We start from the raw sequence: 27,839 nt of genomic DNA on the forward strand, positions 1-27,839 counted from the left end.
GTACTTTTGAAAACATATTTGGACGGAACGTTTTTAATTGAGGAAAAAAAAGTCGATAACCTGATTGAGTTGCCTTGTCTTGCTATCGTCCCAATTTATCGATAAGACTTCTCTTTAATGCTATCGGATCGTTTTTCTAAAACAATAATGACGAAGTAATATTGGGCGGAAAATTATTTGGTTTAAAATCTTGCGCTAAGCCCTTAGACCTTATAAGATTGTTAGGGAAATAAATTTATTGCTTTTCGAAAAAAAAGTATATTTTGCACTTACCACAATTTACAAAAATTCCAATATGACAATTTAAAAACTAGAAATTTAAATTTTTAAATTTTTATTTTAATTCTTTATTTGCTTTGAATTTTTAAAATTGTATTTTTCTTGTTTATAATAAATATATATTTATATATGTATAGTTATTATTATTCATAGACTTTTTATACATAATGTATTCTACTCATGTTCGCTTAATTATTTACTTGCAGTTTCGTTAATTCGTTACGACTTAATCTAAAAATAATTATCTTACAAAAAGTGTAGCTCACTTTTTCAATATTTCTCTTCTTCTTATTTGTTTGTTGGTTGTGATCTTAAAATAAATATGCTTTGAATCTGTATCATTGTCTTCCATTAGTAGTAGTTCTTTAGGCTTAAACAATAACTTTAGTTTTTTGTTTTCGTTTGTTTGTTTTTTTTTTTGTCGTTTTTGTTTTTTTCTTTTTGCATTGTGATTATGAAAAAATACTTTGATCTTAACTAGGGTACCGCGCTTAGTATTAACAACTTAGGTCAGTGCTATGCTTCAATTCTTAGGCGTAAGTTTAATCATAATCAATGTATTATTTTTAACGCATGCAGGATGGCTTAACAAAATTGCAAATAATATATATACTTGTATTTTTTTTTTGTTTTTAAATAATATACAACATTTAAGAGAAATGTGAGTGGATGGGTAGCGTTTGTTAAGGGTAAAGATATGAACAACAATAAAAAAAAATAGAAAATAAATTATTACGGACAATACTCTTTAAGTGAAATACGTTGCATAGCTGCCAATAGGTATTTCTGGCTTCATCTATTTTATGCAAAGGAACAAATTATATAAGTTTATGTGTTCATATAAATATATATTTATACATAAATAGTATTTAAGTAATTGCTTTAAATTATTACATAGTCTGGTAAGCAGTTAGTTTTTTTTTTTTCAAATAATACGGTAAAAGTATTTTTTTTTAGTTTTAAGAATAGTAAATTAAGTTAAAAATAAATTTTGTCTGGCGCTGAGACAGCGCCTGCTCAAAATATTATTTAGAAAACTGGGCTCGGGTGTCTCGTTGGTGTTTTTTTTTTGTTTTTGCACTTATATATACGCTACTTATGTGTTAAAAAATAATTTAAGTGTTGATTTGAAATTTACAGAATTTGTTACACAACACTGCCGTGCATGAGTGATGTGCGTGCATGTGTGTGTGTGTGTGTGTGTGTGTCAGTTATGAACAACATTTTGTTTGAATTTTTACTTCTTTGCATTTAACATTTTGCGCACAACATGAACATAAACATGAGTTTAATATATACTATATACAAAGTATATATATATATAGGATTCTTTATGTACGTATATATATATGCATGTTATGTGATTTTGTTTTATGTAGAAAAATAGATTTGGTATGCATTTTAACATTATGTAATATCAGTTGAGTTTCTTATACTTTTTCTTGCATAGCTTTACAATTGAGTTTGTGGCTGCTTTTAAGTTTTACTTGGCTTCGTTTTTATTGTTTGAATATAGATTTAATTTAATTGTGTTTTGATTTGCTTTTGTTCTTGCTGCCTGTTTTGGTGGCCAAATGTGTCGATTTTTGTATGTTTCATGCCCCAAACAAATTGTCGAAAGGGCTTACAAATTTATATAAAAAAAAAAATTAAAGTCTATTTTGTTTTGCATTTAGTCTCTGTTGCAACTGGCGCAAAGCAGCACAACGAAGCTGTGCCCCGCCATGTGGCTGCTTTGCGGCATGCGCAACATTCGCTGATTGAGTTTAAAAGAAATATGTTGTTGGCATTATTGTGGCATTATTCAAAAATCGACCCATTTGGCCACCCATTAGACCCTACGCGGCAAAAAGCTGCGCTGCGGCAGCAACAGCTGCGGCCTGTTGTTGCTGCTGATGTTGCTGCTGCTGCTGCTGTTGCTGCTGCTGCTGTTGCTGCTGCTGCAGTGGTGCCATTATGGGTATGGCGGTGCCATCGGCTGTCAGCAGCAGCGTTTGCGTTTGGGCTGGCTGCGGTGCAGCAGCTGCTGCTGCCGACGTCTCAGCCAGCGCCATATTGGCCGTGGGCCAGTCCGCGGGCAGCACAATCAGCTGCTGCTGCCCAGCCTTGCTGGGATGCGCTATAATGCTGCCATCGGATGATTGCACCAATATGGTATTCGGTGGCAGATTGAAGCAGGTCACGGTGCCATTGGGGCCCACGGTTTGCAGCTGCAACGCTGCCGCCGGCTGTTGTTGCTGTTGCGCCTGCTGCAGCAGCATTGTGGATGTTGCCGCAGCTGCTGTGTGGTCGCTGTTGCTGCTGCTGCTGAGATCGAGGCCATCGTTGTCATGCGCTGTCTGCTGCTGCTGCTGATGCTGCTCTTGCAGCAGCAGTTGTTGCTCCTCGCAGTTGGCCTCCTCATCGATGACCTCCTCGACCAGATCATCTTCGTTGAGCTCTTCGATGATGTCGTCTGTATTGTCCACATAGCTGGCCGCATCTAGCGCAACGCCAGCTGTTGCAATTGGCGGCGAGGGCGTGGGCGTGGGCATGGTTAAATAACCATCCACAGATTTGGCCGTAAGCGCAGTGCCTTTGGGTATGCGAAATTTGCGCAAGATTTGCGCTGTGGATGAGCACAGGCCATCCTCATAGACATCCTCATCGATGAGCTCCTCCTCCTCCTCAACCAGCTGTTGCTGCTGCTGCTGCTGCTGTTGCTGTTGCGGCAGGCTAGATGCGTCTGGCGCGATGATGACCTGGCGGCTGCGATTGGCGTTCGTATTGACGCGCAGCAATGTGACCGATGGCTTGCCGCCTGTTTGGCTGCCATTGATGATGGCTAGCGGCGGATGTTGTTGTTGCTGATGCTGCTGCTGCTGCTGCGATTTGTGACCAGCGCCAACTGCTCCACGTGCGGCCAGCAGAATGACGGGCGTCTTCTTGCCGATGGTTGCCTTGATGCCATTGCTGCTGCTCACGTTGTTGTTGTTGCTGTTGTTGCCAGCGCTGCTGCTGCTGTTGCTGCCGTTGTTGTTGTTGTTGTTGCCATTGCTGTTGTTGTTAGAATTTGGGATGAGAGATGAGACAGCGTTGTAATTATTAGTGTGTCTTGTGTGCACTTGAGAGACGCAGTTGCTTTTCAAATTTCTACGATTATGTGTAACAAAGTCAGCGAATTTGTCGACGAAACTGACCGCGGCGCTACGATTGCTGTTGCTGTTGCTTCGGCAACTGTTGCTGTTGCTGCTGCTGCTACTGATGTTGCTGTTACCGCCGTTGCTGTTGCGATTGCGACTGTTGCCGTCGGCGGCGAGGAGAGCGCGTGAATTGGCTTGTTTCACGACAATCTCCTCGTAATAGATGCGATTCGCTTCGCCCTGGCGACGCTGCCAATCGTTGTGGTTGTTGTTGTTGTTGTTGTTGTTGTTGTAGCTGTTGTGCATGTTGTTCTGAGTGTTGTTGTTGTTGTTGTTGTAGTTGTTGTAGCGTGGTGTGTATGGCCGCTTGAACTGGTTGTTCTTGCTGTTGTATGCTTGTTGTTTAGAAGAACCTGTGTTTGTTTTTGTTGTTGTTGTGGTGATGCATGTTGTTGTTGTTGTTATTTGTTTGTTGTTGTTGTTGTATATGAATTTTGTATGCAAATCATAAATATGACAAAAGAACAACACAAAACATGAACACAACGGGCGAACAAAAATTGTTGAGAAAAATGAAAAAGAACAAATATTTGGATTTAAAACAATTTTATTAGCATTTTGCTTCTGGTTTTTTTTTTTTAAATCTAATTTAAGGATTTTTTCTTTCTCTTTTTTACTTGATTAGTATTAGAGTTTTAGTTGTTGGGGTTAGTAAATCATAAAATATGCATGTATGAATGGGCATGTTGGATGTGTTGTTATGTACAATTAATGGATGGATTTTGTTGTGAGTAACCAATTGTTAGGCCAATTGATGCGTTAAAAAATCAAAGGTATGCAACTCAAAAGGTAACAATAATGAAAAGAAAATCTTTACTACGTGCAGTAATAAAAATGAAAATCGTCCTTGCCAAAAAAAAAAAAAACTGCCCCAGATCTGGAGGTAATACTGTAGTTGACAGTTTGAACTGACAAAAATCGAAATGACATTTGGAGCAACAATTCAATTGCTATCCACAATTCACAGCCATATTTCTAGTATTTTAACGAAGCGCACAGAAGCACATTACGATTAAAAAATACCAGATTCTTAACAATCTATTGAAAAACAAACCCAGAAAAAACACCATCTTTATGAAAATGATAAAGTTGCCAAAAGTGGAATGAAATAGAAATAAATTTAAATAATTGTAATCATTTAGGTCCTTTGCAAAAGTAATAAATATAAAGAAAACGACAAAAAAAAAACATTTTATATAAATCTGTTAAGATTGAAGTAAATCAATCTTCAATTCCTCGAAAAGCCTTTTGAAGTTCCCAATATTCTGCGCTTTTGTTTAAACATAAAACCAAATGTCTTTTAGTTTTCTTCTCACTTGCTTAAATTTTGTTTTCGACCTTTTTGCTCAATGAGAACAGCCTCAAATTTAGCAACAATGTGTGTTAGTAATGGATAATGAGTTGAATGAGCTTAAATAAAGCTGGTTAACATAAAAAACTTCAAACGAGTAAATAAAACAAACAAAAATAAATAAAAAGCGAATAAAAAAAGTACACATACCTTGCACTTTAAAAGTCCAATTTTATATTTATATATATATATAATTATATATATTTTAAAAATTTAATATTTTTTTGTGTATGAATTGGTGTCCGTTTTGAAACAAATGCAAATGAAATGTTTATGAGGTGCGCAAAAATTAATAAAATGTGCGAAGTTGTTTGTTGTTGTTTGTTTGTGTGCACACACACACACACTCACACAAGCGCACACACACACACACGTACAGCTGTGTTGTGGCAGTTGAATGCATGCGAGTTTATCCTCATTTGTTAGTGTTGTAAAATGTGTGTTAATGTAAATAAGTATTATGAGTATTTAAGCGTTATGATCAAACATATTTGATATATGCATTTAGTGTTGTTTTTTCATTTGTATGCCGCTCTTTCGCATTGTAAATGGTTTCCATTTGCGTTGCTTTTTTTTTTGTTCATTTAATTATATTGTTTTATCGTTTGTTCATTTGATTTAGTTATAACAATATATAGTTTTTGGTACTTTGGCTGCAGTTGTCGCTTTTATATTTTGTATATTTTGCTATCGTAGCTTTTTTAGAGCGCTAGAAGCACGGCTTCTGATATATCGTAGCTATAGTTATATTATTTTTGTTTAATATATGAGTTCGTTTTGATTGATTGATTGGTTGGTTGGTGGGTTGGTTTTGTGTACATAAAATAAAATAAGAGAAAAAGAAAGAAAAAAAAGAACAAAATCGCATTGAAGTAACACATTGTAATACAAATTATTGGCGAAAGGAAAAATAAAACCATACAAATAATGTATATGTACATATAAGCTCCACAAATTGTGAGTCAGTTTTTCTTCTTTTTTTTTTGCTGATGGTAAAATGTTAATACTTAAGGTGTTCTTTGGAGCACTGAAGACTGTACAGAACCGAAAGCAACAATAAAGCTCAACAGAAATAATATATTTGTATGGAAATCGGTGAAAGTAATTATAAAAATACTCTATAAATAAATGCACAAATTGAAATTAAAGCTAAGCTAACTGAAAAATAAATAAGTTAAGCAACATACCGGCTACATGTATAAATAATTATATAAAAATAATATCAAAATACTTAAATAGTACATATGATACGCTTAAACAAAAACTACCAGAAAATACTAAATAAAAATTAAAAACTAAACTTTGTTAATGTACGTGGTATTTTTTTTTATATATATTCGAAATATTCAAATTGGTTTTTGTATGTTGTAAAAGTGTGTGTTTATTTTTTTTAGTAGTTGCCGCGACGTTGTTCAACACTAAGTAAAAGAAAAAGGAAACGAAACGGAATGGAACGCAACGTAACGGTACAGCGACTGCAACATGCTGACAGCAATTACGCAGCGCCGCCGCTGACTACGCTACAAAACTGATAAAGTGTGAGAGAGAGAAAGAGAGAGCAAGAGAGCGAGACAGTGTAATAGCGAGTACAGAGAGAGAGAGAGACAGATTGACAGCGAGCGAGCGAGTCTAAAACAAACGAGAGCGCGTTACTCTAAAGAGTTTACTTAGCTGGTAGCGAGTAGCAAAGTTTCTTTTAGTTAAATATAGTTATTTAGTATAGAAAGATAGATACGAGAAAGAGAGAGAGAGAGAGAGAGAGAGCAAAAGTTAAGATTTAGTGACTGTGTTTACCTAATTTCTTTGGTCTCCAGCAGCGACGAGTTGTTCACATCGTTTACCGCGTTTATCATCGATGTCGGCGAGAAGGGCAGGTGGTACATGGAGGCGGCATCCAGCGTATACGCATCGCTGCTCTTTATCAGCAGCTCATTCTTCAGCTCCATAAACTGATGATGCGGATTGTGGCCAAATTGATGCTGTTGCAGCAAATGCTGCGATTGCTGTTGCTGCTGCTGCTGCTGTTGCTGCTGCTGGTGATGCTGTTGGGTTTGGGCGTCCAGCGCATTCGCATTCAGTGTGGGCTGCGCGCTGGCGTGCGTGGTGAATGTGTATTGTGGCGCCCCCGTCGCGCTCATGGTGTACGGACACAGATCACCCAGTTCCGTGGCCTCCAGCTTGGGCTGAAAGCTTTGCAGTCCGTCGGGCGTGAGTATCTGATAGCTTTGCACGGTTCCAATGACATGTTGCTGCTGCTGCTGTTGCTCGTTGGGCAGTGTGGGCGTCGCCGCTGCCGTCGAACTGAGGTAGGTCACATTGTCCAGATCGTAGTGTGTGGGCTGTGTTTGCGCCTGACTGGTGGCCACCTGCTGCTGCTGCTGCTGTTCATGCTGCTGTTGCTGCTGCTGCTGTTGCAGCTGCTGCTGCGTTGTGGTTTGATACGTTGTCGCCTGCGCACGCTGCGGCGCTGGCGCCGTTGTGTAGATGGTTTGGGTGCCATCCAGCTGCAATGGCACCAGATTGCCCGCCTGATCCTGTATCATAATGCTCTGCCCGTGCAGCTGTTGCTGCAGCAAAGCCTGCTGCAACTCCAGCTGATTCGAATAGATGAGCGTCGTTGTCGTTGGCTGTGCACTCTGCGTGGGCGTTGCCTGGCCGCGTTGCAGCGTCATCGAGCTGCTTGCGCCGGGATTGGCCAACGCCAGCTGTGCTCCGCCCGGCAGTATCATGCCGCTAAAGTCCAGCGAGGGCAGCGTTTGCAGCTGCTGCTGCTGCTGCTGCTGCGGCGCTGCGGTTGTCGTTTGCTGTTGCTGCTGTTGCTGTAGTTGTTGTTGCTGTTGTTGCTGCTGTTGTTGCTGCTGCTGTTGTTGCTGGTCCGCCTCGGCATTCTGCACCTCATCCAGCACGCTGTCAATTTGGGCCAAACGCTTCTTGGCGGGCGTGGCCGCATCACCCGCCTTCAGCTTGCGCACGCGCGGCGTTCGTGTGGTCCGCGCACGCTTCGCCGCCGGCGTGCCCGTCGCATCAGATTTTTGTGGCGTGCTCGACGCTGATGAGGGCGGCATAGGCACATCCCCGTGCTTATCCTTCTTGTGCATTTTCATTTTATCCGGCCGCGAGAATTCCTTGTTGCATATGGGACAGGCGAATATCTTGCGATTCTGGCCCTCATGGAAGAGATACGCATGCCGCTGGAAACTGTACTTGTTCTTGAACGTCTTGAAGATGTCGTTCTTGGCACAGACCAGGCAATAGGCGACACCATCGATAATGTGCTCGTAGCGCGCTATGTCCAGGCCGCGCACGCTCATCTTCTCCAGATACTCGCCCTGCTCATCCTCCGCAATGACGCGCGTTTTGCGTTTACGTTTCTGCTTGGCCGCCGCCGCTTTCGAGAGCATGCCGGGTATCGCATCATTGATGGTCTGTTGTGGTTGCTGCTGTTGTTGCTGCTGCTCCTGCTGTTGTTGTTGGTGCTGGTCGTCGTGGCTGGTGATGGTGTAGCTGATGGTGCCAGCCGCCTGTTCCGCCGCCTCGGCCTCCACTTCCGATTTAATCACGTGATATTCCTCGAAATCATGTTCATGCTCCAGGCTCTGCTCCTCGTATTTAACTTGCAGTCCACTCTCCTCACCCTCACCCAACAGCTCCTCATCGTCACCCACATGCTGTGGCTCGTACTTTATAATGTCCGCCGCCACGGCGCTGCTGCCATTGCTCAGGCAATCGCTGCTTCCATTCTCGCTTTTCAGCACATGATACTCCTCGTAGGTGCTGCCGTCGAACTCAATAATTGTGCCATCCGTATTCACCAACGCTGTTGTTGTTGTTGTCGTTGTTGGCGCTGTGCCAACGCCACCGCCACCAGCACCAACAGCACCACCGCCGCCAACATCGATGCTGCTAACGACAGGGGTCACTGCGGCGGCGCTAACCGCCGTCGCGGGCAAACCTCCGTTGTAGTTCTCAAAGACTATGGTCGTCGGTGTCTGGCCATCCTCTCCAGTTGTGGTTATATAATGATATTGGGGCTGCTGTTGCTGTTGCTGCTGCTGCTGTTGGCCATCCGTTGCTCCATTTGTGGTGGCGTTCGTGTGCAGGATGGAGGACGAACTAATAGTTGTGACCACATTGTCTTTTGTTTATATTGATTGAAAGTACATATATTCGGTTTGGTTCATATAAAAGATGTGTTTGAATGTAATATTTGCATAAATAATCAAGAAATCAATTCGAAAAATCGAAATCGAAATTGTAATCGTAATCGAAATCGAAATCAATCAACAATTCACTCAAAATCAAATACCGATAGAAAAAAATCAATTATTAATCAATGGGCTGTGCAAAAATTAAAGCTACAAATCATCATCGAACTAAACAGTTTTTATATAGAGCATATCCGATTCGTATATACCCCATATATGGAGCTGCATACACTACATACCAAAGAGAAATGAGTGAATTGGTTTTTCTATTTTATTGTTTGTCGCATTAATTTGTATTTACTTAAATTACTACGAATTAGAATTAGGTCATACTTTTTCATACGGTAGAGCAAAAGTTAAAAAAAAAAATTAAAGTTTATAAAAAATTGATTCCAATTTGAAAATGGCCACATTTGGCTATAGTAAATAATGTCAAAAAATAGTTCTAAAAAAAATACCTAAAAAATATAATATTTGTGCAAAATGCTAAAAATAATATATACTACGCGCAATGTTCACAATGGAATTGAGGGGAATACAAGCTGATGGGCAGCACTTTTGTATCATCAATGGTTCTACAAATTATGGGCGGTACTTTTCGTATGGCGAATATGGTTGGAATTTAAAACTCTGCAGTGAAACGAGTTTGAAGAGTAAAAAGCTTGATGAAACGTTATGGTAATATCTTTTAATGTCAAGCCTTATCAAACAATTAAAAGAACTGTTAAATGCTGAGCGGAAAAAACGGAATTGGAACACAAACAAAAAGCGAGCCCATGTTTGATCAACTGTTAAATTGTAGCATTTTTTATTAACTAATCAAATAAGTCGGTATTCCAGCTTCACATAAAAAATAATGCAAATATTAACTGGAATAGTGCCCAGTAAGATGTGCTGAACCAGAACGGAATTGGAACACAAATTTAGCGCACTTTCAAATTTAACGTCGATTCCATTGTGAACAGCAAAAAATAACTTAAGAGCTAAACTAAAAACAACTTTAAATAAACTAAAAATATAAATACATACATAAATAAAAAAAAAAAAATAAGTTTTGAGCCTTTCTTCAAATGCGCTTTGCATCATATCATCAATCGCATTCGTATACAAATATATAATAAATATATTCCAATATATTGCTGGGGCCTAATTTGTGCATTTATTTATATTTTTTTTTTTTATAATATTTCGATATCTGTTTGCATATATAAATATATATATATATAAACAGAATTGAGACAGCAAGTAAAATATGCTCAGCAAGAAGAAAGAAGGGGGGACAGACAGTTTAACATGATGTACGAGGTGTAAATTGTAAATTGTGTAAAAGAACTGAAAAGCGATTCGTTATTTGTTTGGGATGCATTCAGCTAGGAGTTGTTTTTCTTCTGATTTTTGTATGTATTTTGTTTAAAAATTGTTTTTTTTTTTTTTATTTAAAAAATAGTTTTTTTTTTTTTGGCCAATTTGTGCCCACAAAATTGTACAAAGCGCCGCAAATGGAAGACCAGCACATTTTATTGAATAAACATATAGAAAACAAATTTATATCTTGTTCTTTTTGTTTTATTTTTTTTTTTGCTTTGGAATTTCACGTTTTTCTTCGCCTTGTTAGCTGCAGTTTGATTTGGCACAAAATTGTTAAAAATTACGAAAACAAAAAAGAACACAAAAAGAAATAATAAACAAACACAAAACAAATTTAAAGTAAAACTTCTACAAATTGTAAATGCATTGCGTTATGATAATGTTGAGAGTTGAGCGATAAATGATAAATGGTATACAAATAAATACATGTTGCCAATTGGAATCGTTTAAAAAAATAAAAGTGAAATATAAAAAAGGAGTTAGTAAATGTAGCTAATAAATATGAAAGAACAAAAACCAAAAAAAAAAAAAGAAGAGGATTTGTAACGAGCACACAAAATGAAAGCAACAAAATACTACACAAAACGACAAACGTAATTGAGAACAAGGTTTTAAGTAAGAGTATTGCAAAAGAAATATATATATATATATAGTATATAGATATTTCAACTTACCGGCAACGCTGGCAGCAACATGTTGCTGTTGCTGATGCTGCTGCTGCGGACTGCTGTTGCTGCTGCTGGCGACGGCAGCAACTGTTGTTTGATATGTGGCCGTCGTTGCTGTTGTTGCCTGCCCATTTGCATCACAGAGTATTTCATTTTGCAGCTGATAGACATTGCCATCCGTGCTGGTATATTGTTGTTGTTGCTGCTGCTGCTGCTGCTGATGCTGCTGCTGCTGCTGTGGAATGCCATTTAGTGTATTGGCCGCGGGCAACATGTTGATGCAAACAATTTGTTGTTGCTGTTGCTGACTAGATGTTGCTGTTGTTGTCGCCTGGTGTTGTTGTTGTTGTTGACTTAGTTTTGGTATTTTGCCCTCAAATTTGCGCGACTGTTGCATAAATTGCAGCGGCTGTTGCTGCTGTGCTTGTTGTTGCTGTTGCTGTTCGTTGAGTTTGCGTTTAATATCTGTAAAAATGCGTTCGAAATTTGTATTATATGTGCTATAAAAGTTTTGTTTATTGTGATTGGATGTTGTTGATGTGGTTGTTATATGGTGGCAGGTAAGCGTTGGGATTGTGAAGCGACACACACACACACACACACAGCATATACATATATATAGACATATATACATATATATATATATAGAGCAAAGCGAACGAACGAAGCTGCAGCAGAAACAAATCAAAACTGAAACTGAAGCCCAACCAGCAATCGAGTTCGAACTCATTCGAATTTTTTTTAGTAAAACAGTTTTGGTTTTTGGTTAGTTTTTAGCATAGAGTTTCTTTTAATATATATATACACATGTCTGTATACATATATATATATAGCGTGCTCTCATATATTTCTCAGGCGCTTACAAATTAGGACACAACTTTGACGACTTATTTTGTAGCAAAAATTTCTAATTTCAAAACACATACATGTACATATATAAAAAAAAAAGCACAAATACGAGAAAAGAAACTAAAAGACGACGACAACGACGACGACGATGTTGACAAAAAAACGCTGACAAAAGCGGCTGTGAATGGGATCAGGTTGAAATGGTTTTTTAAAATTAGTTAGTCAACAGTTGGGGGGGATGGGGCTAGCTAGTTGTTGGTTGGCTGGATTAGCTGGATGATGATGCGGATGTTGATGTTTGATGGCTGTTGAACTGTGAATCTTATGTGACTATGGTTGTTGTTGCTGTTGTGACTGTGGCGCTGCAATGGCTGCTGTTGCTACTGTTGCTGATGCTGCAGTTGCTGTTGCTGTTGTTCAAATTGTTGCTGCTGTTGCGCTCACCTGCGCCAACACTGCTGCTGCTGTTGTTGCTGCTCTCAGTGATGGCTGCAACTGTTGCTGCTGCTGCTGGTGTGGCTGTTGCTGCTGTGCTGGCTGCTGTTGCTGCTGTGCTGGCTGCTGTTGCTGCTGTGCTGGCTGCTATTGGGGCCTCCTTTTTTCGCCGTGTGGGCGTCTTGCGCGGCGTGGAATTCGCTTTGGCGCGCGCACCGCCGCTGCGCGCCCCTCTTGATGTGGAGGACGTGGATGTGGAGGATGCTGGCGATATGGAGCGATCGTCTTTATTGGCACGCGGACTGCGACCGCGACTGCTGTTGCGCGAGCTGGTGCGTCGTTTGCTCGCCAGCCAATCGTCATCGTAGTCCGCATCATATTTACGCTTATGTTTGCGCCGCTTGAAGTCCTCCTCCTCATCATCATCCTCTGCAAAGAGTGGAATAGAGAGACAGAGACAAAAGAAAAGAACAAAAAAGGCGCATTGGTTTGGGTTTTGGGCATTTGGAGAGTGTCTCAACGGCTCACCAGTGCCATCGTCCATATACTCCAGCAGCTCCTGCTTGGTCTTAAAGTCAGCGGGACTCTGCAGTGTCATGGCATCCTCGGGCGCAAATTCGGTCTCCTCCTCGTTGAGCGTGAGCACGCTCTCCTTAAGCATGGCCTTGACATCGTCGGGCACATTGGGATTCTGTTGGATTTCATCCAAATCCAAATCAGGATTACGCTCCTTGAAGCTCTTCGCCTTGGTGGGATTACATTGCTTCTTCATTCTGTGGGAGGGTAAGTAAATAAATACACTAAAATGTCTTTTTTATGGGTTCAATTTAACCCACTTTTTATCACACAACAGCACATCAAGATGCGGCGGCAGCGGCGCCGCTGTTGGCACCGCATTGGGCGGATCCTCCGGGTGACGGCCCAGATCGCGTCCCTCCAGCCACGCATCGTAGCGTTCGCTTTGGAAACGCTTCACAAATGTGTCCATTGAGATTTTGACCATATCATTGCTGCAGGTACATTGCGTTGCACGCTTTCCGTACTCAATCCAGCGTTCCATGGCAAAATTTGTGGATTCGGCACAATTGAAGCCATGGTTGAAGCCAGCATGATAGCCGAATGGAAATGTAATCATTATCTCGCCCGATTCCTGTGTGATCTGTATGAATGGAAGAAGATGTGTTAAGCATAGGAAGCGGGCCAAAGGTTTGGCTAACAATGAGCGCCAGGATTCGAGCTGGGTCTATGGAGAGTTACTCTTGTGGCAAGTCCAGAATCAAGTCTTGTTAGATTAATATTTACTGGGACCATTGTGAAAGTCTGCCGATTCCCGGCTTTAAAATCTTTAAACCTTTATGCATTTTTTTGGAAGCCAGCAAATGTGACTACCAGGTAATCAACGAGTACGCGAGTAGACAAAAGAGCTCAAGGAGCGAAGTCTTTGTGTGTCTACTGCTCACATATATAAAAATAAGAAAGTCCTGAGTTTGATTTTCTCTATTAAAGGTATTGACAAGCTGCTAGCTCAAATTAGTTCTGTATAAATTCCCAAAGACATTCCATTTCCAAACTCGAATTCCGGCTTTTATTTTTTTTTTAGCTATTTCCTTTACCTTGCTAACGGGCACATTGTGGTGCTTGAGTATTTGTGGCGATATGAGCGTCATTTTATGACGCAAATACGCATTGCAATTCTTATAGCTGGCCGGAAAATACTGATTGGCAACCTTTTCCAGCCGTCGTCCATATTCGGGCGGCACCACGTACCACGTTTTGGGCGCACCAAAGTGCAAATAGTTAATTGAATACAAGTCCATGTCCTCTGTGTGCCAGGCGAATGTGGTTTTCCACATGCCGAAATACAAATAGGCGGTATTAACGCCATCAATTTGTATATTATAGTCCTTGTTGACAAAGTCCAATATGCTGCCCAAGCGATTTATGTTCCAGCTCTGCGAACAGCGGAACAAGGCATTTACAAAAAAGAAAAAAAATAACCAAAGAAAAAAAAAAAACAGTCCACTCCAAACTTACATCCTGATCGGAGTCTGTGATGCTGCCGCTAACATCGGCGCCATAGATGGGCGCCACATAGGTTATGTTCTTCCAATATTTACGCTCCAGATCCTCAAAATCGAAATGCTTGGGCGTGGCATAGCGTTCGGTGCTAGCCAATTCGCTAAACTGTTTAACTGTTAACGGTTTCTTTTGTATGTTGATCTGTTGATAATAGCCCTGTTTGCCGGTAACCACCTGGCAAATGGGCGCCGGTATTGTAACATTTAAGGCATCCAAATCCGCATAGCCACTGCGACGTGGCACCCATTCGGATGGCGGCACCACCTTGGCCAGACCGGCCTTGTGAGCGCCCTGTGATTCCATATAGGCAATATATTTGGGAAAGTCCTTAAACTCCTCCCAGGTGGGACGGAATACCATAATGCGCGGTATATCAGACATATTTGTTTAATCAACTCGATCTGTAACTGTTAGAGAGAAAGAGGTAGAAATAGATAGATAGAGAGTGGCAGCTAGAGAGGGAGAGAGAACTGGCGAGCGAGGCAACAAATGCTGCCGCCTCTGCTGTCAGCTTCTCAGCAGCGATCAGCGCATTAATCCAGCGCAGATGCCTAAGACTTGACATGAATGCGTGCGTGCCCTGCCCCCGGTGCCCTTTTGCTCCTGTTGTTGTTGCTGCTGCTGTTGTTGTTGTTGTTGTTGTTGCTAAGCAAATAGCAGTGAAACAGGAACAGCTGCAACTTCATTTTCAAGCGCCCTTTTTCAATGGGACAGCAACAACAGCAGGCAGACAAAGTACACACAGAGGGCAGCAGCACGTTCTAAAAATGCTACAAAATGTTTTGTATATTTTGGTTTAGTGCTGAAAGTTTAAGACTTTTATCATATAAATAATAGTTAAGAAAAATTTGTCAAAATAACGTTTTTGGCTGAAAATTTGTTAGATTTACAAATTATATATAGTTTTTTTTTTATTAACAAATATGTATAAACAGAGATAGGTAAAATATTTTATGGCTAGGTTTTTAAACAAATTTTGACCTTTAAGCAGGCACAACTTGCAGATAAAAAGAGTTTAAGCAAAGTTCAATGAAAAATTTCAAGCGAGCTCAACTCTAAAATAATTATATAAAAGGTAAATAAGATGTATAGAAAATAGTATTTTTTTTTTTAATAATTTTGTATCAAAGCATCATTTTTTAAAAACTAGTATTTAATGCTGCAGTATAAAGCCTGTACTATATGAGTATTTAATACTGTAGTATTAAACCTGTAATATATAAGTATTTAATACTGCAGTATTAAACCTCTCTAGAGCTGTACATCTCGAATTTTAGTTTAGATTTAATTACAATAAGAATCCATTTGCTTTCGTTTATAATCTCCTATATTTAAAATTTGAATTATGTTTATCAAAATAAGTAGTCTGAGGAATATGCCAATGTTTCGCATAGTACAAAACCTGATCTTGAGAATCAAACCATATTTGAGGCATTTGACAATTGTTAAAACTTTTAATTAAACTAGATAAATGCTTTATAACTATATATTAGTTTTCGATGTGATCATGTTTTGCTGTTAATCAGATACTTAAAGCTAATTAATTATTCAACTTTTAGTGGAATATCTATTGTATGCATTTCGCGACAATTAGATTTTAAACACTGCTAAAAGTAAGTTAGCCTCTTTTAATAATAAACTAGAATAATAGACTAAATCTGGGAAAATGTGCCTGTTAAAATCTATTATAATCATTCTCACTGAATTACATACTATACTACCTATATTGCATCATTAAAAACTATAAAAATGCTTTCTTTTATTTTCCATTTCTGTTTTTCCCATACATAACAAATGAAATAAAATTCAATTTTTCTATTTTCCTCTCCCAGACAAAATGATGTTTGATTTTCTTGTAGAGTAGCCTTAAGAGTTTCTGGGTTAATGCGATACATACACATACATATTATATGTATCCACGAATTGTGTATGGAAAAGTTTAAACAATTTCTTTGAATAAAACCAAAAACAGAAAACATTTAAACACAGCCTGGAAACAGTTTTGAAAATGTTCGATTTTAGGTATTTAGGAAATCAGCAAAAATTCAACTAATCCCCGCAGCTGCATACATACGAAAAATATAAAGGACACCAATTAAAATGGCGCAGAGCAAAATAGCGAGCTGTAAAAAGGATACACTGAGAAACACGCCCAATAAGAATATGAAATACAAAAACCAAAGTACAAACCTCTTTGTGGTATATGTTAAATGTTTATTGGCAGTAAAGATATGATGAATAAACAAATTGAAAGCTTGACGACAACAGGACGAACGGGAACAAGGACGAGAACGGCAACGGCAACGGCGACAGCGACAACGACAGCGACAGCAACGGCGATGATGAGGACAACGCCGTGCGAGACATGCAAGCAAACTACATGGAAGAAAATTTACGCAATTTTGGGTCTACGCAGAAAACTGTACCACCACCCGATGAGACGATGATGACGAGGACAACGGAGAGAAAATTAACGACGAGTGCGCGCTGTGTGCGCAAGCGAGAGGGCATGCTGTCAGGACGAAAGCAGGCGTAATTGGGCGAGACGCAAACTAGCGAGTCGCATGAATAGAGAGAGAGAGAGAGAGAGAGAGAACAACTGCCATATATATATATACATGTACACATGCACACATGTGTGTGCCTGCGCGTGTGTGTGTGTGTGTGCGGTTGTGTGTGTGCCATTTGGGTTTATAAGTAATATGCATTGTGTATATATGTATATTGAAAAAAAGTTGAAAATTAAAGACTCACTTGTGTGCGCTTCGATGAATTTTATATTCATGCTGGCCTCCCGCTCGTACTCTTGTGCGCGCTCTTCCTCTCACTAGCTCGCTCTCACTCTCGTTTGCTTTTGTAATCCCACAACGTTTACAAGTATTTGCTTGTTTTATTATTTGCCTGTTTTTGCAGTTTATTGCACATATTGCTTTTGTTGTATATTTCGCTTAAAAAGAATAACAACTTTCTTTCTTCTTCTTCTTTTCTTTTGTCACTTTTTTGTGTGCTACACTTTTTTTTTCTTTCCTTTTGCTTTTTTGTTGCTTACGCTTAGGCGTGCTCTCTTTTTCAAAAATTACGCTCTCTCACACACACATTCGCTCTCTTTGGCTGGCGCTCGCTGTATCGCTGTATTTTGCACAATTGCACAATTTGTTGTTGTTTATTTGACACACGAATTATTTGTTTGTTGTATTTGTAACAGTAAAAATATGTTGGCCCGCAACATTCGCTGAGTGTCTGGAGCTGCCGGCTGATGGTCCGATGGAGGGGGGAAAGCTCTCAATATAATATTAAAGATGTTGCTTTTGTTGCTATATATTTATACGTGTTTGTATTTGTGTATATGTACATCAACTATACATTTGTATATCATGAACTGCTGCTATAAACACACACACGGCAACGGGCGCGGATCAGCAACATGTTCTGAGCTGTCGGAGCTGCGAGCGTAAACTGAAACCACGACGTGCCTGGCGAGGACGAAGCAGCGCAGCGCCCAGCAACACTGACTGCGACGCCGACTGCGGCAGCACACGCACGCACACACACACACACACACACAGGCAAGCAGACAGACACAGCCACAGAGCGTTGTCCTTTTAATGCGAATGACGATACGAAAGCGTAATGTGCAAGGAAAACCAAGAGCGAGCGCGCATAAGAACAAGAGCAAAAACAAGTTTGTCAGGACAATGAATGATATACAAATTGAAGTGTATACATGTATGTGTGTATGTGTGTGTGTGCGTGCGTGTACGTGTGAGGAAAATGCAAAGGAAAAGCGGCAGTTGGTTCGTGGCAAACAAAAGATTTTTGTGAAGCGAATGTTTTTGTGAAATATTGGCAAAAACGAGCTGCAGCGAATGCTGCACAAAAACATCGAAATTTGCTATGCTTCGTGTCCTGCGACTCTCGCTCACTCGCTCTCTGCTTTGCCACAAAGAGAGCGTGCGAGCGAGCGAGCGAGAGAGAGAGAGAGAGCAGAAAAACGTTAGACAAGGTAGGACTTGAACTACTGCGCCTGGCTTACACATAATTACGCTTTGTATTAGTCCGCGTAGTTAGCGTGAGATTTACAAAGGTATTTACATTAATCTGGGTACAGGATCTCATATCGATCACTTGAAGATCAAGCTATGCTAATACACATTTTTCAGCTGGCACTTGAGTGGTTTCCTGCGGCAGATATTTTTAAATTTTCCTGGAAATTCGAAAATGATTAACATGTTAAATATCAAACTTTAGCCCATAAATAGCTGGGTAAAAATTGTTCATTTCAATTACAGGTTTTTATTCAATTTTTAAGCCTTTGGCAGCTTGATAAAAAAATTTTAGGTTGAAAGATCAGAGCAGGGAACGCATTGGGTTCTTGGAAGCCCAGCACTTCCATATAGACCATACGGAAAAAAAATTGTAAATAAGAATTTAAATACATTGAAATTGCCTGTTCTTAAGTCTGGAAGATACGATTTGCTAGCGACCACTGAGCAAATAAAAATATCCTGTACAAATTAATATATCTTGAGTATTTATTTGATAAGCAGATTTGATTATATTCTTTCGATCTGAATATAAATCAGACTATTTGGAAACAGTAAAAGCATTTTGATCGCACAATTATAAAGGCATAAATATCATTTCATGTATGTAATCTAAAATATTCTCTACATAGATTCTTCCAGGTAATACTCTGTCGATTGGGCGCAAAAAGAAAATTACCAAACAAAACAGATCTATGTAGTATTACATATTATTCCCTAAAGCAGACGATCGAAAAACAACAACATCTGAATTAATTTACACAATTCCTAGCTTAAAGGACAAGTTCAAGTTGTTAGGCAGCCTGTTTTAAATGAACAGTAATTTTAATTAACTAAAATATAACCACATTTTTAAGTCAAGCATACTTTGATCTCAGAGCACAGCTGAAGGTAATTGAAGGGTTCGGTTTGTACTCGTAGGCAGCATGCCCAACTGGCCTAACAAGATGTCCTTTCCCCCGACACCCCACACACACACAACTTGTATGCTTACAAAACAGGACAAGAAAAAAGCCTTTAAATACAGAATTTAAGCAGCCGCAGCGCAAAAAGCGAAACCAAACTAATTACAAGAAGAAAGAGAAACGAAACATTGCACAGGGAATATAATTTACAACATGTCATTAGCTGGGCAACGCCTATGGTATGTGGCATGGGTGACGGCCAGAAGTGGGAAGGAAAGAACGGCAACAGCAGCGAGAAACGCGGCAACGTCAACGTCAACGGCAGGATCAAAGCGTGACGCGAGAGGCCGTGCGCGCAAGGACTGAAAAACGTTGCTAGAAAAGGAGCTGAGCTGAAGTGCACTTTGTTTGGGGAGCCGGATCCTGCGCGCAGCAAACTCAGAAACGTGTTTTTTACAAAAGTAGCTCAAGCGTAGCATCGAGTTAGTGAAAGAGACGGCGGACACAGCTCAAGAGAGAGAGTGAGTGAGAGAGCAAGAGCAAGAGCAAAAGCGAGAGCGTCGCAGCGAGCTTGGGCTAAAGCGACGAGAATGACCAGGCGGCGGCGTCAACTTCCGGCAGGACAAGCGCTCACACACACACACACACACACACACACACATATATATATATATATATAAACAGGGGCACATACAACACACACATACACACGTTGTGTACACAATGTGGTCATTGACTGAACGGTAAAAAGCGAAAACAGGAACCAAACAGCAGCAGCAGCTACAACAACAACTAGCTGACGATGACGTCGTCCTGCGGCCGCTGTTAACGTCGGCTGAAACGAAAGCGCGTAGAGAACGCCATAATATGCGTCCCCTATTCAACACAGCGTGCGCTTGCATGTGTGTGTGTGTGTGTACGTGTGTATATGCTCATATATGTGTGTGTGTGTGTGTGTGTCTCGTGTGTGATTCACGCAGCATATTTTCTAATACAATTTCATTTTCTCATAAAATTTCGATTCGCCAACGGCCTCAGCTGCTGCTGCTGCGCCGACAACGAAAACAACAACAACAACAACAAGCATTATTTATTATTCTAGCGCTGCCTGTGCCCGTTTTATATCCTTTTGTGAGGCTTATAGCACACGCGTCATACAAAAAGCAAAGCGCGCGTCCCCTTTTTTTTCAAGTTTCCCTTTTGTTATCTCAATTGCACAACTGTGTTGTTTTTTTTTTTTTTTTTAATTTTTTTTGGCTCGTTTCAATGCTTTGTTTTGCTTTGCATTTGCCGACGTTGCCGCTGTTTGTTACATTTCGTACATATCCTTTGGATAAAGAGGAGGGGCTCGGGCGCAAGGAGGCGCCTGCTTTTACAATATTTTTCTGTTTCTGTTCGTATTTACTTATTGTTGTACTTGGATCGCTGGTCGCCATTGTTGTTGTTGTTGTTGTTGCTGCTGTTGCTGTTGTACGCATACAATTTGAAGCTTTCGATGCTTTCTACGCTGCTTCATTCTTGCGCACTCGCAATTGCAATTGCTCTCACATACACACACACACACAAATGCGCTCTCTTCATATTTAACAGCTCACATACTCACTCACTCTCTCAGCTGCCGCCTTTGCGCCCAGCTGCCGCCGCAATCTAATTAATTCTCTTTTGCGCTTGACGTTTCGTTTTGCCTTGTCCGCCATTGTTTGTGTCGTTTGATTTGCGCTGCTGCAAAATTGTTTAGTGTCTGCGTCGCTGTCAGCGTTTTTGCTTTTGCTGTTTCTAATGTTTGCATTTCTTGTTTTTGTTGTTGCTGCTGCCGCTGCTGCTGCCGCTGTTGTTGTCTACGCACGTCGACGTCGCCGCCTTCTTGCATTGATTTTGTTTTTGGTCAGCGACGTCGCCATTTTGAAAGCGCAAAGCAAAAACGTTGTAGAGCAAAAATAAGAAAATATGAGAAAAAACAATATTTTCAAGTTAACGGCGCGCGTGTTCAAGTGTCAGCTCGACCGGAAAACTGCCGCATTCAGGATTGCGTAGGCTTTTTTTTTTATATTTACTTTTCTTGCCTTACAAATGCTCCAATTACACCGTTTTGGCAAATACCTTGAGAAACAGGGCCATACAATCTCAAGGACTTTAAGGGCAGCTCAATTTCAATTTACTTTAAGATAAATGCACAAAATTAAGACATTCTTTTAAAGAATTAATGCAAGTATATTTTGAGGATGAGAGCTATTAAATTACGTAACCAATTAAATATTCCAAGAACCAATACAAGATTTTTTTCATACATTAAACTTAAAAAATGTGGAAATATCAGTTAAATAAATAAGGAAGAACTCAGCATTTCGGGATACTAGATCATAAGATTTAATCATCATTTATTTATCATATGAAACTTATAAGGGAACATTTTTAAGATCGATAAGTGAGATAAAATTTCATTCATATACAAGTTTCTTCCCCCTATTTTATCATTTTGTATTAAAAAAAAACCCTAAAATATGCAAAAAATTAAGGCAAATTTTAAGGCAACAATAATTGATCTCGAAATAAAGACAAATGCCACAAATAACATTCTAAAGTCAGGAACTCAAGAATGTTGTTTTAATTATCTAAGAGTATTTATATTAATCTGTAAGATATTCTCAAAGCCATTTTCAAAATACTTTTCTTGAAATCTGTACAGCATATTGCTTATATCGAAAGGTAAAGCCTTTTATTATAAATGTGATATATTTTTTCAAAATTCATATAAATGTTGCAAAAAAGTATGCTATAATTTTCACACATTTCATTTGTTTTCTATTAATTTAATTGTTATAAAAATGTTTTTACTATTATTTGCTGTTATTACTTTTGATCAACTCTCAAACTCTCAACTCTCCTTTATCTAGTTAAAAACGAATTAAAATATTAACACTTAATTTTAAAACGTCTCAAGCTATGCTGTATTAGGCATTCAAATTCCAAAACTCTTGACTATGAGCATGTTTTTTTTTATCATCCCGGCAACCCACTTAAATACTACACAACGACCTTCAACCCCTTGACTTGTGCACTACATATATACAATATATATATCAAGCTTGGACCAATGTCAATTGTATAACCCCAAAAAATACTAATTACCCTCAATCGGGATACACACACACACACACACACACATCAACAACAACCACTAGCCAGGGCGACCTGTTGAGCTGGCCACAAGTTTTAGGGGGTAGTCTCAATTAATAAAAGTATATATACATATATATACACCTGCGATTAGGTCGGGAAATCTATGCCAACAAACACCACCTAGAATAGAGAACCCGGAGACAGTCAAAACAAACAATACACTATGCTCGGTGTCTATATATATATATAAATATATATATGACTGAACCGGGGGTATGTTTATGTTATGCTTTATGAATGGGAGCGCGATTCTAACTACCACCAAGTCGCACTTTGTTTTGGTTTCTGTTCTTTTCTTTCTTTTTTTTTTTTTTTTTTATTTTGGGAAAACCCCTAAAAGTGACGAAGACGTTGTGTGGATGAGGCTGATGACATGCCGGCACATGCCAATGAACTGCAAGGTGGGTAATACGCAATATTGTTGTTGCTGCTGCTGTTGTTGTTGTTGTTGTTGGCGGTGGTGGTGGTGGTGGTGGTTCGGTTAAGCACATGACCAAGAGCGGAGCAAAGCAGAGCACATGGTTTTCCCGTGGTGGTCGGTGCCTTGCGTTTAACTTGGTGGTTGCTGCCGCCGTCCTCCCTGTCTGGGCTATATGGGGGGGATTTTCCCGGTATCAAACGTCCTTGCACCTACAAAGGCCTTCGCCTTACGCTGTCATTGTTGTTGTTGTGAGCGGAACCACCCCATGCGCCATGTGGCCCAGAGCCAGTGCGCCAAACTAGGTCGTGGACATGGTCGTATGCCGGTGGTTGCTCAGCCTTTAACTCTACTCACAACACAGCACACAGCACACAGCACGGCACGGCACAGCACGGCACGGCAGGGCAGAGCTCAGCTCAGTGGTGGTTCCAAAAATATCTATCTATATATGTGAGTATATATGGCTCGGCAGAGTCTGACTTGTCTAAGGGTTACATTTTGTTTATAAACATTGCGCAAAAACAGCTGATTTTTGGCAACAACCCCCACTTAAATATTGTGCTGTTGTATGTATGCATGTGTGTGTGTGTGTGTGTGTGTGTGTGTGTGTAGGGTCGGTCAGGAAACTCATAAACCGGCCAAACTCTGGCCAGCACCCAGCTGACGACTCAATATGCTGTTGCCAACTCGGGCAACACCTGCACTTCAAGTGCTTAGCCAGAGCCCAGGACCCAGAGGCAGGAGCAGCAGCAGCTGCTTGACCCGAACCGAGCCTAGCTGCCTGCCTGCCCGCCTGCCATCTGTCGCCAGGCAAAGGTAATGTTAATAAATGTCTTGAAGCCGGCTGCAAGCCTGCCTCTGACTCTGACTGTGGCAGCTGCCTGCCCGCTGTTGCATTGATTGCCCGACTGTGGGCAACATCTGTTTGGCTCTGGGAGTTCCCCTAAAAACTAGATACGTTAAATGCTGCTGCAGGAAGAGTCCTGCAAGCGTTTTGGCATGCGCCACCAGGACACAGTGCAGCATCTGCAGCAGTTGCAATTGCAGTTCCATTTCCAGTTGTCATTTCAACTTGGCAGCTGATGGTTGTCGATTGATTGGCTGCGGTTGCTGCCACAAATGCACGAGTGTGCCATCCGGTGTGTGTGTCTCTGAGTGCATATCTGTGTGTGCGTGTGTGTGTACTGAGTGTGCACAGCAAAACAGTTGAGCGATTCGCAAGAGCTGTCACAACCTAGATTCAATTGATTGATAGTCAATTGAACTCGTCTTATTACTACAAAATATATATAATGTATTTTTTGTGGGTGTGAGCATTTCTTGGAAAAATTTGGGATTGAGACTGTGCGAAGAGTTTGCCTTTCTATTAAATCAACAAAATATGAAGATTTAAGAAACAAATTGTTAAAGATATATTTTACGGATCTTAAAAATACTTTGAGGATTACCAGAATTAATGAACTACCAAATTTTCTTTGTCTATTTCTTGGAGGCAATTCAACTATTATGTGATAAATATATATAACATACCACATCATATATATATATCATGTCATATCTAATATGTTCCACAGAAACTAAGGGGCGAAAGGCGAGTCTCTTTATACAGCATAAAACTAAAAAAGATCGAACTCCTTTTTGATAAAGTCATAACAGAAATAATCAATTAATTTTTTTTATTTACAAAAACTATGAAAAAATGAATTTTCCGAAAATTGTAGAGTTCCGTATTTATAAACTACATTAACAATAAAAACATGTATGTCTTTCTAGTCAAATAGAGACAAGAGAACTCTCAATGATTATTGCCAGTTTGTATTTTATTTAATTCTCTGCTACTTATTTCCGGGCACATCAAAAAAGATATAAAACATAAAATTTCAATGAATCATATTTCATATCCCATCGAACACCTTAACTTATCTAAGTTCTGTTTCTTGAAGGTTTCGCTCAATTTATGCATATTTTCTATATGAATATTATTTCCTAGAATTTGTTTTTATTATTATTGACCATTTATTGAGTATTTCGCTTGTAATCGCAGCTGTTGGGGACAGTAAAAGAGAAGAAAAAGAAGGAAAACCAAATTGATTTTAACCGCAACGCTTCCAATAAAGAAATTATATGCTGGTTAGGCAAACATTAGCAGCTGCCTGAGCTGCCGGAGCTGCATCACCTGCATGTGCCCCCCCAGTAAAAGGGAGCTCGCTTTTCAGTGCAGCCAGCATATGAATATCGAGGATAACAAAGTGTGCAGCAGCATTTTTGTCGCTCATAATCCAAAAAAAAAAAACCAGATATGTTCCAGACGAGGCAGCTTTTCGTGCAACTGTAATTCAATACGCCGCCGTGGACGAACCGTAGACAGGGACACGATCGCCCCAATCGAGAGAGGGTATAGGAGCCCAACAAACTGAACAAAGTTTCAAATTGCGTTCGGCGCAACTTGTTTTTGGGATAAACCGGTAGCTCACCGAGCCAGAGCTGGGCGTGGCCAGGACAAGGTATTCGGGAACCGACCGATTGTTGGACAGAGATTACATACAAGTTGTCTGGCAAAAAAAAACTGTTACAACATTTGAGATTTCCGCTTTTTTTTCAGCATTAAGCAGGGTAGGAAGTGCGAAAGTGGCCGGAGGGACACAGAGAGAAAGAGAGCAAAAAAATAAAAACGAAGCAACAAGAAAACAAAACTAAAGCGGAGCGCACAAAAATCACGCACATCCGAGCTACGAATCCTGTCACAGCTGCGCGTGCATCCTGTGAAATGTTTGCGCAGGCGTACATTGAACTTTGCCTGGGTGTCCTGTTCCCAGTTCCCAGTTCCCAGTTCCCAATTCCCATTCTCTGCGCTCTGGCCTCGCCCTGGCCTGCAGGTAGGCCGCCGAACCAGACGTCTCGAGGACTCGGGGCAGATGTTTCTCTGGCGCTGTCTTTGTCGCAGGTCAGTTGTCGTCTGGGCTAGCCTGGACTTGGCCCTTTGTTTCATTATCCTGTCGCTGTTGTCCTGCTGACTCTGGTTAAGGGTTGTCCCTACGCATGTCAATAACTTCTTTTGCCTTTCAAACATTTGTTCGACGCTTTGTTTACACTGCGCGCCGAGGCGCGTTTGTTTGATTAGAAGAAGTCATTAACACCGCGATAGTATAGCAGCTGTCGGCTTTAATTTCGGGGCGTGGCAAAGCTGGAACCCATTAATGGACTGGCAAAAGCAACTAGGAGTGACTTGCCTCAAATAAATTCAGTCAAATACATTCTGTACAAAGCTTTATTTTACAGAAGAATTTGTTAAGAATTTTCAAAAACTTACATAAATCCCTTTTATATTCTTTATTTTATGTCTTTTCTGCATAAGTTTTGATGTGCATAACCTTCAGCTGCAGTCCCTGCTGGAGGCATAACGAATCAGCATAAGAGAAGACGCTGGTTCGAATCTCAGGCTAGTAAGGGAAAGTATTTATTTATATAGGGCTGTGTCCGTTATTCAACATTAACATTGTTGTTTTTCAGTATATCAATTAAAGTATTTATAAAAACCAACTATTTCAAATATTTAAAGGATTTCAGTTGCATTATAAGCTTGATTTTTCAAGTACTCATTTTAATAGAGATCATCACAAAATTATAATAATTTTTGTTTCATATAATCTAGGTGGCAAACATAATGTTAGTCTAAGTTTTTGAGAACTAAATATTTAGATATTTTATTTTGTATTAAAAACTAATTAGAAATGTTAAATCAATAAAGTTTCTGAAAATGTAAAGCTTGATCAGCATAAGATAGTTTATAATCTAGAAAGAGCATTATTAGTGGATAGTTGTAACCCAAAAAGTCCAAATTTGTAACATCCCAAAATCGACATTGGACATCACATGCCCAATTCTTGTTCCGACTCACAGACTGTACATACCCCATACACCCACACATACGTAAAAGGTATGCTACATATTTATCTCTGAATTGCCAAAACTTAGTGACGCGTTGCCCGGCTAAAGAATAAAGAAAACAATAATAATAAAAAAAAAAAAAAAAAACAAGAAGGAAACGAAACCAAAGAGTATGCTACAAAGAGAGCCGCCAATTCGGCTCAGGCGGCGGGCGGCGAGCGGCTTTGGCTCGTTGCATGACCAAAAGTTAACTTGAAAAATCGATTTTGCGAAATACTTGGCTCAATTGCAAATTTAACTTAAAGCTAAATAACTCACCTTTAATTAAGAAGTTGCAGCTGAATGTTTTCTACATGCCGCTGGGCTCGTTCGTTGCCTTGATAAAATTTCTTTTTAACAAATTCGCAATAGTTTGGGCTCAGAGCACAGATGCAACAACAAACGGCGTACGTGACCGAGAACAGTGAGCGTTCACAATAGACCAGTATGCGGTTTATTTACAATAGATTAGCTCGCCCTGCTGCACATGCCTATGTGTGTGTGTGTGTGTGTGTGTTATTGTGTTTGTGTGTGTGCTGGGCTGTATGTGATTTGGGTTTATGTGTGGTTGTTGGTTTTTTACTGTCACATTTCTTTTAAAAAGCACACTTTTTGTTTTTGTGGCATCCAATTTGCAAATTTTCGTCTTCTAATCAGTATCCATACACAACTACACCACAATTGGAAGAACGCGTTCCGAGTCCGTCCTGTTGTCGTTGTCCATTGGCATTTCTGTGGCATATACTGCATACGACATTTTTCATTTAGTTTCACACGTTTGCACTTTACTAGATTCTATAGTTAATCACTTTCTTACAATGAACATAATACTAAATACACAAAAATTGCACATTTTTTGCTAAAATTTAACAAAACACATTGAAAGAGTTAGAGCTGCACCATTGTCGATTAAACAAAAGCATCGATAGTCGTACGAGTACTTTTTA

The 27,839-nt window shown here is 39.9% G+C and overlaps 1 protein-coding gene across 13 annotated transcripts; it reads right to left on the reverse strand.

Annotated features, from left to right (window-relative positions):
* Positions 1-680: 680 nt before the first annotated feature.
* Kdm4B (Lysine demethylase 4B) lies at positions 681-27,812 on the reverse strand. 13 transcript variants are annotated; one of them, XM_070209531.1, is made up of 9 exons: positions 27,172-27,811; positions 14,372-14,823; positions 13,951-14,289; positions 13,174-13,496; positions 12,866-13,110; positions 12,347-12,766; positions 11,060-11,518; positions 6,607-8,947; positions 681-3,315 (listed from the first exon to the last, which is right to left on the reverse strand). In XM_070209531.1, exons 2-9 carry the CDS (start codon positions 14,795-14,797, stop codon positions 2,118-2,120), a joined length of 5,751 nt encoding a protein of 1,916 aa, XP_070065632.1. In that variant the 5' UTR covers positions 14,798-14,823; positions 27,172-27,811; the 3' UTR covers positions 681-2,117. The 13 variants fall into 13 exon arrangements, with proteins under 13 accessions (XP_070065632.1, XP_070065633.1, XP_070065634.1 ...); XM_070209532.1 differs by lacking the exon at positions 27,172-27,811 and adding an exon at positions 17,171-17,894; XM_070209533.1 differs by lacking the exon at positions 27,172-27,811 and adding an exon at positions 16,607-16,988.
* Positions 27,813-27,839: the final 27 nt, after the last annotated feature.

Source organism: Drosophila virilis, chromosome 5, assembly GCF_030788295.1.
Source record: "Drosophila virilis strain 15010-1051.87 chromosome 5, Dvir_AGI_RSII-ME, whole genome shotgun sequence".
Classification (NCBI taxonomy): Eukaryota; Metazoa; Arthropoda; class Insecta; order Diptera; family Drosophilidae; genus Drosophila; species Drosophila virilis.

Coding starts and splice junctions, on each gene's coding strand:
- Kdm4B (XM_070209531.1), bottom strand. CDS start 14,797: ATGTCTGATATACCGCGCATTATGGTATTCCGTCCCACCTGGGAGGAG. Junction 14,290..14,371: donor TCACAGACTCCGATCAGGAT/GTAAGTTTGGAG, acceptor CGCTGTTCGCAG/AGCTGGAACATAAATCGCTT. Junction 13,497..13,950: donor ACAATGTGCCCGTTAGCAAG/GTAAAGGAAATA, acceptor CCATTCATACAG/ATCACACAGGAATCGGGCGA.